The sequence below is a fragment of the Melospiza melodia genome, chromosome 14 (genome assembly GCF_035770615.1).
Source record: "Melospiza melodia melodia isolate bMelMel2 chromosome 14, bMelMel2.pri, whole genome shotgun sequence".
Lineage (NCBI taxonomy): Eukaryota > Metazoa > Chordata > Aves > Passeriformes > Passerellidae > Melospiza > Melospiza melodia.
Window position 1 is genome coordinate 20,563,502 of NC_086207.1, and position 16,738 is coordinate 20,580,239.

Consider the following 16,738-nt stretch of genomic DNA (forward strand, 5'->3'; position numbering starts at 1 on the left):
CACAACTACACAACATCCAGCAACTTCCACTGAAAAGCTGCAGTGATAAACAGTATGTTGTCTTACAGCCCTCACCTTCTAAAAATGAGGTGAGAGCTGGGTACTTCATCTCTTTTCCTCCTCCTTGTCAGTGCGAAGGCAGGTTACGGGGTGTTACCTGACATTAGGTACCTGACACTGCTTCTATACACCATCCGTGGTCTGCCCAACACTTACCCAAAGACAAGCACTGGGCTTCCCTCTCTCTGCTCCTGCCTGCTGGGGTTCAGCAGGAGCGAATCACACTGTTTGATCTCAGCTGCCTCAGTCACACGCAGCTTCAGCTCAGAGCTCCCCACCCAGCACACACCAACCTCCGGGCACTCTCAATGTCACTGCCAGCCCAGCCAGGCTCTGCAAGCCTGCAGGTGTCCTGGAGCACTGAGGGGTTCGGGACAACCTCTGCTACAAGAGGGGTCAGCACCATGGCACAGTACCAGGGTCACATCCCTCTCGGGTGGCACAGCAGCATCCCCACGCTGCATTTGACACCAGCTACGCCAGGCAGGTGGAGCAGCAGCTCCACAAGTGACATGCTGCCCCTGCAACACCCTCCCCACACAGGTACAGCCAGATCAGCCACGGCTGCGTGGTCTCCACCGCTCACTGCCCCTGCCACCGCCAATGCCCTTGCCACTGCCAATGCCACCGCCACTGCCGCTGCCACAGCCACTGCCAATGCCCTTGCCACCGCCACTGCCAATGCCACCGCCACTGCCCCTGCCAATGCCCTTGCCACTGCCCCTGCCACAGCCACTGCCAATGCCCTTGCCACTGCCAATGCCCTTGCCACCGCCACTGCCCCTGCCAATGCCACTGCCGCTGCCACAGCCACTGCCAATGCCCTTGCCACCGCCACTGCCAATGCCACCGCCACTGCCCCTGCCAATGCCCTTGCCACCGCCACTGCCAATGCCACCGCCACTGCCCCTGCCACTGCCCCTGCCAATGCCCTTGCCACTGCCAATGCCACATCCACTGCCAATGCCCTTGCCACTGCCAATGCCCTTGCCGCTGCACGTCACAGGGCAGGCCTCACCCAGGGATGGGAGCGTTGCCAGGGCACAAGGAGCAGCACACTTCTGCACAACAGCATCACAGCACGAGCAGCTGCGGGACACTCAGCAGGATGCACTCCCTGCCCCTGTGCCCAGGGGTGTGCTGGGGGTAAGGGTGTGGATTTTAACAGTTCTGCTGGAAAGCTGCTTCCCATTCTGAGAGAAATCTAGGCATTACTTAATTCAAAACAGAAAACAAGCTGCACTCTGGGCTGTGAGCAAGTTTGGGCTTCATTCGGAAGGGGGAAAAGTGAAAATACTAATTAACCCCAGTTGTTGGAAGAACGCCTTGCAGAAACATTATCCAGAATGGGTCACAAATCATAAAATAATAATAATAAAAAAAGCCACAATGCTCTGGGGACATTAAGCGATTACAGAGAGTTGTTATTTGGCTGATTTTCACACTTCATTAGCATGTGCATAATTTAACAAGTGAACGTGCTGAGGGCTGGCAGCACATAAGAGCCACTTTCTTGAAACACCAACTGTAAATTGGGACACCACAGTTAGGGGGTTTGTTTTAAATCGTGATGGAAAACCAACGGACATGGATTCCACACCTTCAGCAGAAGAAAGCGATATTCAGGGACCACAGGCCAGGCAGAGAGGTGCTATGGGAAGGTGGCTGCCCCTTTGGACACGGCCCAGAGAGCCCAGCTCCACGTGGCTGGGAGCTGCCTCAAGGCCATTTAACACAGAATTAGGTAAATCTGGATAAACACAACACAGTGAATCTGTGACCTTCCACTGCTCCCCCTTGTCTGGCACTCCCCACAGAGCAGTGGGGGCGGCACTGAAGCACAGGGTGGACAGACTCTGGGAGTTACCATCGGAACAGGGAACCTTCCAGCACACCCATTCCCCTTCCAGCAGGGAGAGGGGAGGGCAGGAAACAAAGGGGAATTACCAGTACCAGGATGGGCACATCACAGGGAAGGGACAGTGCCAAGACAAACCAGAGCACACGGGCCCAGGCTGCTGCAGCCCTCGCTCAGGCCACAGGGCAGAGAGCCCACGGGCATCCCACCCATAGCCTGGGACACGGGGCACTGAAGGCTGCACACCAGGGACAAGGAGGGCACACTGGGGACTGAAGGCTCCACAGCCACCAGCCAGGGACAAGGACACCCTGGCCAGCACCCAGGGCACATGCTGTCCCCTGCAGGGCTCCCACAGCACCTGGCAAGGTGGGCAGACACGGCAAGCACAGGTGTCCTGCACAAGGAGACCTGTGAGCTGAAGGCAAAGGGATGGTTCAGATCAGGGAGAGACGAGACCTCTGCAAGAAAAAAAAATCTCTTGCTCCATTTTCCCACACTGTGTGGCAGCCACATCTCTAAACACTGTTCCAGATTCTAATTTCCCCATATTTTAACAGAGATTCTTTTTATGAAACTGCAAGAGGATTTAGTACTTATGAATAATGCCATGAGGTCTGGGAGATGTTTCTTTATATGATTAACTGACCACAGGCCATTTGTTTTGCAACAAAGAGGCTCAATGATCCGTGCACTCTGATTTATTCAGCCCCCATCTAATGCAGTGGCTGATATCTTCCTGGTACCCATATCTGCACAATGATGGGAGGAATGCAGACCATGAGAGCCTCTGCATGCCAGCCCATCAGCTGGGGCAGAGCTGAGGGGCAGGAACCCCAGATGATGGCAGGGGACCCCAGATGTTGGCAGAGAACCCCAGAGGAGGGCAGGGGAACCCAAATGCCACACCAGCTTTCACAGTGAAGCAGGGCAGGTTCTGCTTTCGAGTTCTCTCTCCTCACGGGGGCATGGCTGCATGTTTCACCCACATTTCTGATTTCAGATACAATATTTGCTGCAAAGATAACGGGTATCACAAAATAAACTAGGAGAATTGATATCAGCCCTGTGCTATTGGGCACCGATGACACTGTTTGTTGATGAAATACTGGTGCACTGAAACAGAGTGTGAGAACTGGCGAGTGGATTTCACTCTGAACAGAAGTGGAACTGACAAATGTACTGTAATTGTCCAAATTGAGCAGCTGATGGCAAGTGCCTGGCATCCCCTGGGTACCACACACTTTCTCTCCAGCAGCACTCCTGTGTTCCAGGAAAGGATGCTGGAAATGTCACCTTCCTTCTGAATTTGGCTCTTAATAATGGAACAAGAAATGATACAGCCACAGAAGAAGTCTGAGTTTCTCCATCCAATGAACCACAGCAATGCCTGGTTGGCCCTTTATGTTGTTTTGTTTTGCTGTACATAAGTAATGAGGAGTGAGGATGCAGTACTTTGAAGTTGAACTTGGGAGTATGAGCAAAGCTACTGCGAGAGTAATAAATTATGCAAAACTATTTGTGCTTGGAATGTTAATGTTTCAAGATGGTGCAAACAGGCCCTTTTTAAACCTCTTCTAAAAACCCAAAGAAGCCTTGGGACCAAACCATATGGTTTAAGTCAGCGGCCTATAGCAAGCTTAATGCTTTGCCAGCCAGCAAGGATTTGGGCAATTAGTTTATTAATGTGTTTATGTAAACAAAGAGAAAAAAAGTTGGGGAAAGTCTCATCCATTTCTCTCTGCCAAACTTATTGAGCATCACCAAACAGAGGAAATGCAAATCTAAGAAACTTTAAAACCCAGCAAAGCCCCAGCCAGCCCCAGCACCCTGACAAGGAGAACTGGTGACCCCATCACATATCCAGGGCTCAGTGGTGTCTTACCAGAGCCATGAGGAATGGGCAAAATGGTCCCTCCCAACTCAAGAGTCTATGGAACCCCAAGCAGAAAACTACCATATCACTTCCAGTTCATTATTATAAATCCCTGACTCAGGACAAGGAATATCTAATTATCCCAATTGCTTCTGCTTTGGGAATGGGCCCTTTACACTCGGATAAAGGTGCCTATAAACAGCAGCATTTCTGCCTGCTCAGGCTGCGGGTCGGGTTTTATACGCTCTGAGAAGATTAACTTTATTCTTAGTGAAGAATTTAATTACAGGAAGCGATTAGCCAAGTGCTCCCAGTCAATAGAGATGCAGCGCAAGCTGTGCAGGAGTGGGCACCTTTGCTCCTGAGCAGCAAGTCCAGAAACACCGACATTATTGCAAAGCCATTTGGGTTTTAAGTGACACCAGCCAGACCTGGATCTCCACAGGCCAATTACAACATGCTGACTTAAGCAACATTCAGCGGGGCTGGGAAACCAATGGAACAACAGCAGGAGACTGAAAGTCCATTTTAAAATGCAGGAATACATCAGTTTATAGCCTTGTTTTCTAATTGCAACACTGCAAAAATCAATGGCTTTTGAAAAGTAAAAGAAGCACAGAAAACTGCTTGCAAACTCTGCCAGTCAGAAAACAGCACTTGCTGATAAATGTAACTGTTTTCTCTGTCTTTTGGAGGACAGGACAAAAGAATGCCTTGAATATTTGCCATCTCCTGTAACCCTTTCCACTGCATGTTAATAACTGCAGCTATTCACTAATCAAGAAAAAAACTGTAATTAAATACACCTAAAGCAGCTCTGCAGCCTCCAAACAGCACTGCCAAGGGCTAACAAAAACCCAGCAAGGCAGCCCAGGTGCCTGTGAGCAGGCTCCCATGGGAGGCAGTGATGTGGGAGCCCACACTGAGCTCCCCAGGGTGACACCATGAGCGTTTCTCCACTGCCAGTTTCCACCCACAGCCCTGCCAGCCCTGCGTGGGCACCAAGAAGGGCCCAGCTGGACCCACTGCCCAGCAGCTGCTGCCTGAGCCTGACACACAGCTTTTCCAGGGGGGGCTTTCATTTGAAGGCCTGAGACTGCATACGCAGAGGAAAAAACCCTTTTCTGGCAAACCCTGTCCTCTATTTCATCACCTCATCAATAACTTTGCACATTGTCAGAAACAGATGGCAGGGAAAGAAAGAGGTTTTGGGAAGCAGCCGCTCTCAGGAGATCAGGAACAAGGTAGCTCCCGAGTCTGGGATTCTGCTGTACCCCAGTACCTCCAACCAGGGCACGGCTCCTCCCTGGAGCCAGGAAAGGCACTCCCAGCCAGGGAAGTGAAAAGCACACACATTGCTGCTCAGCCTGGCTGCTGCACCCCTGTGGGACATGCCCTGCAAAGCAGAGCTGGTGCTGCAGTGCCCTGTTTGGAGAGGAGGGGTGGCACTGCCCCTCACTCACTGCTGTGGGCACTGCCCGGGCCAAGCCACTGCCCATACACACCCTGAACAACGGGGCAAGGTGCTTGAACACCCTGAACAAGGGGGCAAACTGCTTGAACACACTGAACAAGGGGGCAAACTGCTTAAACAACACTGAACAAGGGGGCAAACTGCTTAAACACACTGAACAAGGGGGCAAGGTGCTTAAACACACTGGACAAATGGGCAAGGTGTTTTTCCTGTCCCCAGCAAATGCTGAGCCAGGGCAAGGCACCCAGCCTGGCAGGGACAGACACCTCCTGCACACACAGGAACATGAGCGTTCCTGCTGAGACGAGGCCCTCCAGAACAGGCAAGGTGCAGTCAATGCATCTGAAAACAGCCTCACAGCTTCCTTCTCAAGAGAAAGCAGACCCTGCTAATTAAAGAAACAACGCCTTTAAGAACAGTACTCCAAAGCCCCTCTGGTTGCCCAGGCTGCTTGGGTCCCTGGCCAAGGCCAACACACCAGACGTGAGCACATTTGGACCTGCATTTAGCAGTGTGTCCAACATCAGCCAGGGCAAGGGAACCTCTGGGGTGGGATCTACAGCCCGTGACACGCCCAGGCAGCTTCACATGGAAACTGGCAGCAGCATTTGGCCCTGAGAGCCCAACTTAGAGCAGGGCTAATTGTATTAAGGACCACACAGCGTATTGCTTTATTTGTAATGCGTTTTAGGCTTCAGAGGCTGAGAGTCCCATCTGCAGGAACAGACTGTTGCAGGATTCAGCTATTAATAGCCACTGGTACACACTTCCAGCTGAGGGACACAAGGAGGGAGGAGACAAGCAGATGGAGATAATGCATTAGGGTGACACAAAGCCAAAAAAAGGATGATCCACTTCCCCACATCCTCACACACATCTCACGTTTGCAGCAGGGAACAAATGAAGTGTCACATGTGATTAACTCATAAACATCCTAATTAGAAAGTCCTTACATTCGATCAAATGTCCAAATATGACAAGACTTCAGTGTCCTCCCCAGAGCCCCATGCAAACAAGGAAACACAGCAGACTTCAGCTCCAACTTCAAAGCAAGGCCCATGCCCAGCCTGGCATCTGTAAGATGCTGTTTATGAAGTGCTTTGAGAGCTGCTGCTGGAGGTGTGTTGGATGAGAACCAAGAGCTGCTCCTCTCCCTTCTACACTACACCCTGATGAATTCTTTGACTCAGGCTGACCTCCAAACCAGCCTGCCAGCAGAAATGCTGCCACTGATGGCAATGGTGAGGAACTCTGACCATCCAAAGATCCATGGGAGACATGGATCTGGCCTCACTGTCACCAAGAAGAGCCCCAGCTGCAAGGCAATCTCTGCACAGCATCATCCTCACAATCTTGGGTGAATTCAACCATTTCGTGCCACGGGTACTGACCGCTGGCTTTGTTTTTATGCCCAACGTTTTTCTGCCTGATCACTTCCATCAAAAAGCTGAATACCCTGTTGTAGCTGGAGCTGCTCCATCAGTAACACCTCGCTGCTGCACATTGCAGGGCTCCTAATGAAAAACATTGCATCAAGTTGCCAAATGCCAGTGTGAAACAGGACCCATAGCCAGGATCTGCTGCAGGAGCGCCAGACCTGAGCTCTGCAGGGGCAGAGGGCTCCCTCATACCTGCAGGATGCCAGCAGCGTGACAGCCCAGCAGCTCCGGGGCTGCTCCATCACCTAACACACTTGCTAGCAGGAGTCCGGAGGCTCCCCACAGCGACTGCAGCTCCAGCCCCCTGCCCATCCCCTGGCTGCTCTCCACACAGAACACAGCAGCAGCGCGGCTCACAGCACTGCTGAGCAAAGCCAGCAGAGCTCCTGGCACTCACAGGCATCACCAGGGGCAGGCAGGGTCCCACTGCACTCCAGCCACGACCTGCAGATGGAAATCATGCTGGCTCTGGTGGCTGCACGAACCCGCAGACCAGAGCCCTCACCCGAGGCCAGGGTGGAGAAACACCATCACCAAAACTTAGCCAAAACCGAACAGTTTGTCACTGCTGGGAGGCGCAGGGCCCTGTTTGCTCTGGGGCCTTCAAATAGAGCAGTTCTGTAGAAGGAAACTGCTGCAGAGATGCTTGTGGAGACTCTGGTGGGACTCTGGCTTCTGCCAAGAAATCAGGCAAACAAGCAGCCTGCCCCTGGATCCCTGTGTGAGTCGAATCCTCCAGCTGAGAGCGTTGCCCGAACAGATCTTCCCAAGCAGAGGCAATCGCAGGCAGACATCTGGCACACCGTTCCTGCTAGCCAGAAACGTTCAATGGGGAACCAGTTACAAAGCAACACTGCTCACGCTGTTATTATAATTAAGAATCTGTCAGCCTGCTGAAACGAAGGCCAAGTTTATTTAGGGATTGTGAGGGAGGGCTCTCCAAAACAGCCTCTCTAGTTCTCTCTGTTCCATTCCCCAGATCCCACAGAGATGCATGTTTCCACGGACAGCTTGTGGCTGGAGCAACCTCCACCAGTGCTGACCATCACCGGGCACTGCTGGGCACAGCACTGCTGACCATCACTGGGCATTGCTGGCACACAGCATTGCTGACCATCACTGGGCATTGTGGGCACACAGCACTGCTGACCATCACTGGGCATTGTTGGCACACAGCACTGCTGACCATCACCGGGCACCGCTGGGCACAGCACTGCTGACCATCACTGGGCACTGCTGGGCACAGCATTGCTGGCCATCACTGGGCACTGCTGGGGCACAGCATTGCTGGCCATCACTGGGCACTGCTGGGCACAGCATTTTCCCATCCCCAACAGCAGTCAGGGCACCAGGGCAGGGTGAGAGCAGGGCAGGAGCCCAAGGGCGCTGACTGGAGCCACACCAGCTCAGGTCACAGATCAAATCACAACTGACACACATCTCTTGCCATGAGCTTGCTATCAGCTGATGAGGACCCAGATATCAAGAACGAAAACACCAAGATGAAACTTTAAAAACCCATTGGTCTTCCAAAGCCTACAGCACCTTGAAAGTGAGCATGTTTAGGGAGCCCTGCTTGTGTGGCTGTTCTGGGCTGGGTTCGCTGGGGCCACAGATGAACCAGGAGCCATTTTGGGGTCCAGGGGTTCCCCCACTGTTGCACATCTCAGCAAGCTCGTTATCAGCATTTGGAGAGGTTCAGCTTTGATACCCCTTGCACTAAAATGAGTTGCAGATCAAACCAGGCACTCAACAGAATTTTTAAATTAAACTACAAAATAATTTAAAATCCCCTTTGAGGACGTTATCACAGGGTTAACACCCACTCTTGGCTTCAGATAATACAGCAGCAATAAATGGTAATGTGCTCTATGAAACATGATTTATTTTTGCTGAGCAGGCTTGGCATTATAAATCTCAGCACTCTTAACATTTAAAGTTGTTATTCTAACGACAAAATAGACATGAGGGAGATAACAGTCTTTATCTCCATTAATGTTTTATTGTTGTTCAGAGAATATGGATATGGACTGATCCAAGCATAGGAAAATCACAGCAATTTGTTTGCACATTGGGGAAGCTGAGATAATGGTTGTGTTTTATGACCACACCAGGGAATCAGCTGAAATGCAGGACAGAGCAGATCAAAATGAGGGATTAATCGGCTGCTTTGGTTTCTGGTTTATGTTCCGGTTACATTTCCATTCCCAGGCCCTTCCTTAGCATGACATTAGAAGAGATGGTCCAACAGCTGACTCGTGGCACCCGAGGAAGTGAGGAAACAGGCTTTGAGTTAAACAAACAGGCTGCACAACAGTTGTGTGCAATGCAGACAGGCAGCACTGCCGGGGAGCAGGATCCTTCTGGGCATTCAGGAGCCGACTCTGCTCTCCCCGAGCCCTCGGGGCCCTGCAGCTGCCTGGGTGCCACAGCACAGAGCTCCTGACCCGCCTGGCACCTCACCTCCCTCCCAAAGCACCTCCGAGGGCCACAGCACCCTCTGTGAGCTGAACCTGAGACACTGAGCTGAGCTGCTCAGTGGGGGCTGCGCTCTGGAGGCTTCAGCAGATAAAAGCTGAAAACCAAAACAACAGAAACTCCAGACAAACCACACAGCCACCTGCCCCATCCTGGGACGCCCTGGGCCAGACAGGGCAACCCTTCCCCCTCTAGAAATCAGGTGCATAATGCACCAGGGAAAAACAACAACCTGTGCTGCCCTCATTGCCTCCAACAGCTCAGTCACAGCTGTTCTGGGAGGATGGCAGGGAGGCGACCTGGGGGCAGCATTCCCAACAGCTCACAAACATCACACCACAACACACCAATGTGCACATCTGGCCTCCAGTGCCCCGCTGCTGGGGCAGGTGGCCACGGTGGCATCTCAGCCTTTCCCAGAGCGCTGGGGTCAGGCCAGACCAGTTCCAGGTTTGCTGTGCCTCAAGTGCCCCTCCACAGGGCAATGGCCTGCTCCCCAGGTGATGGGGACTGGGGAGGGCTGCAAAGAGCTCAGGTGCCGCTGCCCAGGGCAGCTCTGCACAGGGATGCTGAGCTTTTGGTCAGCGCCAGGCAGAGCGGCTGTGCAGCATCAGCACCGGTGCGCGGAGCCCCGGGACGTGCCTGGGCACTCCCCGCCGTGCCCGGAGCCCGGAGTGCCCACCGGCACTGCCCGGAGGCGCGGTACGTGCCCGGTACTGCCCCCCGGTACGTGCCCGGTACTGCCCCCGGCGCTGCCCGCGCCCCGGGCCAGCCGTGCCCGCAGCTGGGGCGCCGTGCGCCGCCCCGGGAGCCGCAGCGAGCAGCAGCCGCGGTTTGTGAGCCGCCTGATCAGGGTCCGGCCCGGCCGGGCGCGGCTCCGCGGGCTCGCCCCGCTTCACCGCCACACGCGCCTCTCGCTCACCGCGCCCGGAGAGGCACCGGCTCCGGCAGCAGCGCTTCCCGGCCACCCAGCCCCTGGCACGCGTATTCCCAAAGGATTCTTTCCACCAGCACTTATTGCCCCAGCCAGTCACTAACAAGCAAGTCTGGACTCAATAATCTCGGAGATCTTTTTCAGCCTTAATGATTCTATGATTCTATGGGTCTAAGCCTGCTGGCAGGGGTACACCTCTGCTCCAGCTTCCAGAGTTAGGGAAGATGATGATCACCTTGCCTGCCACAGCATTAGGCCCTTCCACCTACCGACCTTCCTTCCAGGCACCAGATCTCACCAGCTCTTTTGGGAGGAGGCGTCAGGGCTTTGGCACAGCCCTGCAGGCTCCTGCTCCCACCAGCAGCCACAGGAGCGACTGCTGGCTCAGATGAGGAGCACATCCCACCCAGCATCCTGGCTCCAACAGACAGCAGGTGATACACAAACAGCAACCAGCAACGTTTCCACTAGCATTCTCCTGCCCTCCGCAATGTTCAGCCCAGGGGGCTCATCAAACACAGGTGGTCTCTCTACATTTAGTAAATCTTGACCACTCCACCAAGGCCCTCAATTCCATTTCAAAACCTGTTGATGGGGCAGTCCTGGCTGGCACCCCAAGGATCATCTGCAAGCACCCACAGCATAGCTCGGGGTGCTGGGCGTGAGGGCCTGACCAGGGCTGGGTTCAGACTTGCTGCAGCTGCAGACCCCACAGCAACAGGGACCAGGGTAACCCCAGGCTGTGAGGCCAGACCCCTTTGGATGCTGTTGGTGTCTCCTGGAAGTGCCCCAGCTTTCCCCAGCCCTGGAGAGGCAGCAGCTTGGTTCTCGCACAGAACTGAGGGGACAGAGGCAGATGCAAGGCATCACCAGTGACCAGGCACCCTCCTCACAGTCCATCTGCAGTGGGTCAGCCACATCATTGCCTGCTCCCAGTCCTCTCACTAATCTCTAGATTACAGAGTCCCTAGGCACATCTATTCTCTCATTAATCTATAGATTAAAGCATCCCCAAATCGGCTTTGACGTAGAGCACTGCAAACAGTTGAGTTATGCTGTGCTTCTGCAGAGATCCCGTATGAGACAGAATAAGGGATGGACCCACATGTCTGTGGGTCCTTCCCACCGGGGGGAGCCCAGGCTCGGGAACTGGAAGGGATGTCTAAATACAGTACACGTGTATAAACAAAAAGCACAAAGGATGTGACTGTGTTTCGTAACCGAAGTACTCATGTGATAAAACAACTTCACAGAGGTTCCCAGATTACCTAAATCTCAACCCAGATGAGCTCCAAACAACAACTTTCATCGTTTGCAGCAACAGAAATACCCAACAGCTCTTGCCCTAAACCAGCACTGGGAGATGCTTCACTTGGTGCTTTCCTGGAGACTACCTGCAGATTTTTAAAAAATCAATCACTGTACCACAGAGAGCTCGAGGCAAACTTCCCTGGCATCAGGGCCCCTTCCTGCAGCACCATGGCAGGGCAGGATGGGAATGACTGAGATGCTGACAGATTCTTACAGAGGGAGTAACAAGATTAAAGCAGGAAAAGGAAATAAAGGCTTAGTGATAGATTTTGAAACAGCAAAACCCACTCGGTTTGGGAAACACCCCCTCAGGAGATGACACACCTGCAGGGGCATTAGCCAGGCCCAGGGAAGGGTGCAGGGGGCAGCCAGGGCTGGCTGCAAGGCGTGGTGACTGTCCTGCCAGCAGGGCCACGCAGCTCCAGCAGGGTCAGCCCGGGCCTGCAGGGGAGAAGGTTCCTTGGCAGAGCCATTGGGAAACACGGACACCCCCCGGGGACGGGCCCCGCACCGCGGGCCGGGGACACGAGCGCTCCCGAGGATCCTCCTCCCACAGCGCAACCACCGGCCGGGCCACCTCCCCACCAGGACCCGTAAGGACACATCTCCTACGAGCACGTCTACAAGTGGAAGCTGCTCCCATGGTTGTTTGTATTCAAATGTCTCAATTTGTCCTACTTTTGGCTGGGCACTCAGCAGAATTGCCAATGAAGATAGATTTACGCAAAACAAGAACAAATCAAGCATATTTTCTGGACATTTTCCCCATGAGATCTGCCGGTGTGCAGCAGCGCTCTGGGGTCGGAGCTGGCGCTGCCCTGGAGCCCGCTGGCGCGGCTGCCTGTGCCCGGCAGACCGTGTGGCACAGCGGGGACGGGGCTGCACTCAGCACCGCCCTGGAACCCGAGTCCATCGGTACAAGGGCCCCGCTTCTGCTCAGCAACGCTCTGAGCTGCACAAGAACAAGGCATTCAAATGTGCGCTTGTGAAATACCATCCTCACCCCACATTTGCATGAAAATACCAGACCTATTTAAGTGACAACGACACTTCACTAAAGCAAATTACATAACCGGCTATTTCCCTCAGCTGACACACCAGAGACACCTTCATTTCCAAAGCAAGTCTGCACTTGCTGCACAGCATTTGGAAGGATTTTCTTCTTCTTAAACCAGATACCAGAGCGTTAGAGGCATATACTGCTTTCACATGCAGGAAAAAATAAAACTCAATTATCAAAATTTTTTATCTTAGCAGAATCTACCATTTCAATGTGCAGTCAGCCTCCCTCTAGCAGAACCACTGCATGGAGTCAGGAGTTCTATTCAGCACGAAGGGAAGAAAAACTCCCAGCTGGCAGACAGCCATTAAATCCCCTCCTGCACTTGCCCCTGCCCTGCCGCCGCAGCAGGGATCTCACCGGCTGGCTCTGTCCTCTGCTGCACAAATGCCTCTGTGTTTCATTTCTACCGAGAGGATTGCCGTGGTTCCCTAGCACAAGGTCCTTCTGAAAATGCCAGCATACGGCCACCGATTGCAGACAGCCTGGATCTTACCACTGAAAACCCCCAGAAATCACCGGCAGAAATCACTGCGGGCTCATCTCCACCGGGAAACCCGAGCTCCCAGCAGGTCACAACAAGGTAGCTGTAGCTTCATTTCACATTTGCTGGCTGTTGCAGCTGCCTTTCAGAATGCAGCAACAGCAAAATCATCCTTCAGAGAGCACAGCACATGGCGATGTGAGCCAGACAACCCGGAGGTCCCATCGTGGCCACAGCACCCTCCTGGAAGCAGCGGCCCACGCCACCCTGTCAGCAGGAGCGTCAGCGTGGCGCGGCCTCCGCAGGCCCGGCAGTGGGCCCCGGGGCAGCTCTGCCCACTCCGCCCCACAGCCCATCCTGCTGGCCCCACAGCCCGTCCTGCCCACTCCGCCCCACAGCACGGCCTGCCGGCCCCACAGCCCGTCCTGCCCACTCCGCCCCACAGCACGGCCTGCCGGCCCCACAGCCCGTCCTGCCCACTCCGCCCCACAGCACGGCCTGCTGTGCCCCACAGCGCGTCCTGCCGGCCCCACAGCCCCATCCTGCCGGCCCCACAGCCCCATCCTGCCGGCCCCAGGGATGCCCAGCACAAGCCCTCCCCAGCACCTGGGGGCTGTCACACTGAGCACTTGCATTCCAGCTACACACAAGCAACACAAAAAACATTTCTTTGGCTCATCAGGTATTCAAAGCTTTCCATTACTATATCAAGCCAAAGATTTTCCACGAGATAAACTCTCCTTTAGCCATGTGACAAAATTCCCAAAGTCTGGCTTCCTCTAAGTCTCATGAGGATGACACCCTAAGTGAAAGCCTCTTTGGCTACTAATTAAGCTACAAATAAGCCTGCTCAGGCTCTGGTATGGAGTCTGGTTTTTGAAGCCTCATTGAAGGTGTCAGGGCTGCCAGAAAGGGTGGGGGTGCAGTTTTGCTTTACATCAGCTCCACTTTCCTCCTGAAGCCAGGGAGCAAAGGGAGGTTATGGCAGAGCTAATGCGAAGTTGACAGCTCTTCAGCTACCAGGGAAGACAGCAGAGGCAAGAGCAGCTCCATCTCCAGCCCTCCTTCACCCCTCGCTGCCGGAGCTGCCTTTGTGGTGGCTGCAGCAGCATGTGCAGGCTGAGCTCATGTTCTGCTGCCTGAACCGAACATGGCCACACCATCTTCTCTGCTCTTGAGCTATTATGGGAAACCACTTTCAAATGCACCATGAGCCTCACCAGGGCTGTGACATTATCCATGTGCAACAGCCTTGGCATCTCCTTGCATCTGCAACGCACCAGTCGGGATGCACTTCACTACACCTTCCTGGAGCAGCTTGTACTGAAAATAACCCCAAACCACTGCTCCATTGACGAGATCTGCACCAGCGTTTGCCGTATTCCGCACCCCACAGCGGCTTCAGCCACCTGCAGCACCGCGAACGCCCTCAGGGGCTGGGGAAGCGCATCCCGAGCCGCGGCCGCCGCCCGCATCGCTCCGGCTCCGGCGAGCCCCGCATCGCCCCGGCCCCGCGGGTGCGCTCCGGCGGGGAAGGGCTGTGGGGGCTCGGGACCCCCCCTTCTCCCGGATCAGGAGCAGCGGGAGCTCCGGAGGGGCCCGGCGGGGCTGGGGGCGGCTGCGTCCCGAGCGCTGCTGCGGCGGCTCTCGGGGCCCGGGCTCGGCGGCCCCGCTCCGCCGGGCACCGGCCGGCCCCGGGAGCCCACCCAGGGCACCGGCGCTGCTGAGTCACCGCAGCGGCCCCGCCGCGCCCGCAGCGAGCCCCGGGGCCGCCGCCGCCGCGGGGCCGGGCAGCCCGGGCCGGTGCCGGGACAGCCGCGGGGAGGGCGCGGAGCGGGGCGGGCGGGGGCCGGGGCCGCTGCGGGGCGGCCTCACCTGCTGCGGGCGGGCCGGGGGCTGCGGGCCGGGCTCACCTTCCGTGGCATAGCTGTGGTCTCGCAGGAAACTGCTGCTGATCTTGCGGGTCTCAGCGTCCTCCTCCATTGACGGCGGGCAGGCGGGCGCGGGGCGTCAGCAGCCGCAGCCGCGGATCCATCATCCCCCCCCGCGCCCTGCTCCGCGGCGGCGGCCGCCAAATGCGGCGGGGGGGGCGCAGGGGCGGCGGTGCCCGGTGGCTCCTCCCATACGGCACCGACCGGCACCGCGCGGGCGGGCGGAGCGCGCCGCGGCCCCAGCCCCGAAGCTGCTCCTGCTCGGAGACGGTCCTGCCCGGGGATGCTCCCGCCACGGGAGAGGCTCCTGCCCTGGGACGCGCCCTCCTGCCTGGGGATGCTCCTGCCCGGGACGCTGCTGCCGCGATGCTGTCTCACCTGGTGACGCACCTGCCCCGGGGATTGCTCCTTCCTGCCCGGGGCCTCACTGGCCCTGCTGGACACCCCCGTCCATGGGGAAGCTCCTGCAGCCTTCAGGCAGAAGGACTGCCGCTCCCTGACCCGCCTGCCCAAACACGAGATCCCAGCCCAGGGCTGGCAGCAGAGCCTTTTTTGGCAGAGCCAGAGCATTCGAACCATGGGAGTCCCGGCACAGGGGACGCAGTAAGGACCATGCAGGTGGCCATGCCAGCAGTGCCCACGGGCAGCTGGTCCAGGCTCACCCTGCCTTGACTTTGGAAGGGATAGGAATGGTCAGTGATTTATGACCATTTATGACTCTGGTGGCATCCAGAGAAGATAATGAACCCAAGGGCTATGGGGGAAGGGAGGGCTTTCCTGTTCAGGGCACATCTGTGAAAGCACAGGCTGTACTCTGGGCTCATCATCTGGTGCTCACCAAAGGGAAACAATGGCCCACTGCAAGGTTTGTGTGTCTTGGCAGGGTCCACGAAGAAGCCTTGGCACTGGCTGAGCCCCTGACAGACACAGGGAGGAAACTCTCAGGGGAAAAGTTCCCTCAACTCCAGCACCTGAATTTGGAAGTAACATCCAACCGCAGCATCAGGGCACAAGAAATCCCCAGCCAGGAGCAGTGCACACTCTGGGCAGCAGTGAGAGGACAGCCACTACTCCCCACTCTTACCCAACCCACAGTGTCCCTCCTGGCCCCCACTGTCACACTCAGACAGCTGCTGAAGGGAAACGGGCACAGACACAGAGACACAGCCTGGGGCCTGCACCCCACAGCAACCCACAGCACCCCACAGCACCCCACTGCTCCACACTGCTGTCAGACCCACCTTAGCACACCTGGTTCACTGTGCACAGGAATATCACTGGTGCTGGCACTAGCCGGGTGCAGCACGAGCTGGCACACGTGGGCACAGGCCCATGGCACCTTCCCACTGTGCCCACCCAGCCAGGACCCCTGGAGACCCCCACACCGTGGGGGAACTGCAGGGCTCGGCACAGGAGCTGCTTGGCAGTCCAGGGCCACCTCAGTGGGGAGTGCAATTGTTACTGCAACAGGAGGATGCAGAGGGAACGGAGAAAGATGGTGGATAACATTGTGAATACAGTGGTGCACTGCAGCTTGATTTCCTCTCCCAACTGTAGTATCATAATTAAAATCTCATTGGGAAGGTGCAAGATTTATTATTATTCTGATGAGATTCACTGCCTGCTTGGGGGCTGCTTATTCTAGGGGAAGCACAGGAGAGAGCACCTCTGAGCAACAGGGCTCAAGGACTCCAGTAGGTCCAGTATGTACATCTTTTGGACAGCATGTTCATCTTTTGGACAGCATGTTCCACACCTGTGCCACACACCCAGCACACCTGTGCTGCACACCCAGCACATCCACAGCTGCACACCCAGCACCCCTGTGCCACA

General features: G+C 55.6%; 1 protein-coding gene across 3 annotated transcripts in view; it reads right to left on the minus strand.

Moving 5' to 3' along the window:
• PPP2R2B (protein phosphatase 2 regulatory subunit Bbeta) overlaps positions 1–16,738 on the minus strand; it is a 59,883-nt gene that overhangs the window by 26,539 nt on the left and 16,606 nt on the right. The window contains exon 1 of one of the 3 annotated variants that reach the window (XM_063169130.1): positions 14,888–15,052. The exons of the other annotated variants lie outside the window; for them this stretch is intronic. Within the exon in view, the coding sequence (XP_063025200.1) occupies positions 14,888–14,957 (70 nt within the window). The 5' untranslated portion in view covers positions 14,958–15,052. Of the gene's footprint in view, positions 1–14,887; positions 15,053–16,738 lie in introns of those variants that run through there. 3 annotated transcript variants of the gene reach the window in all.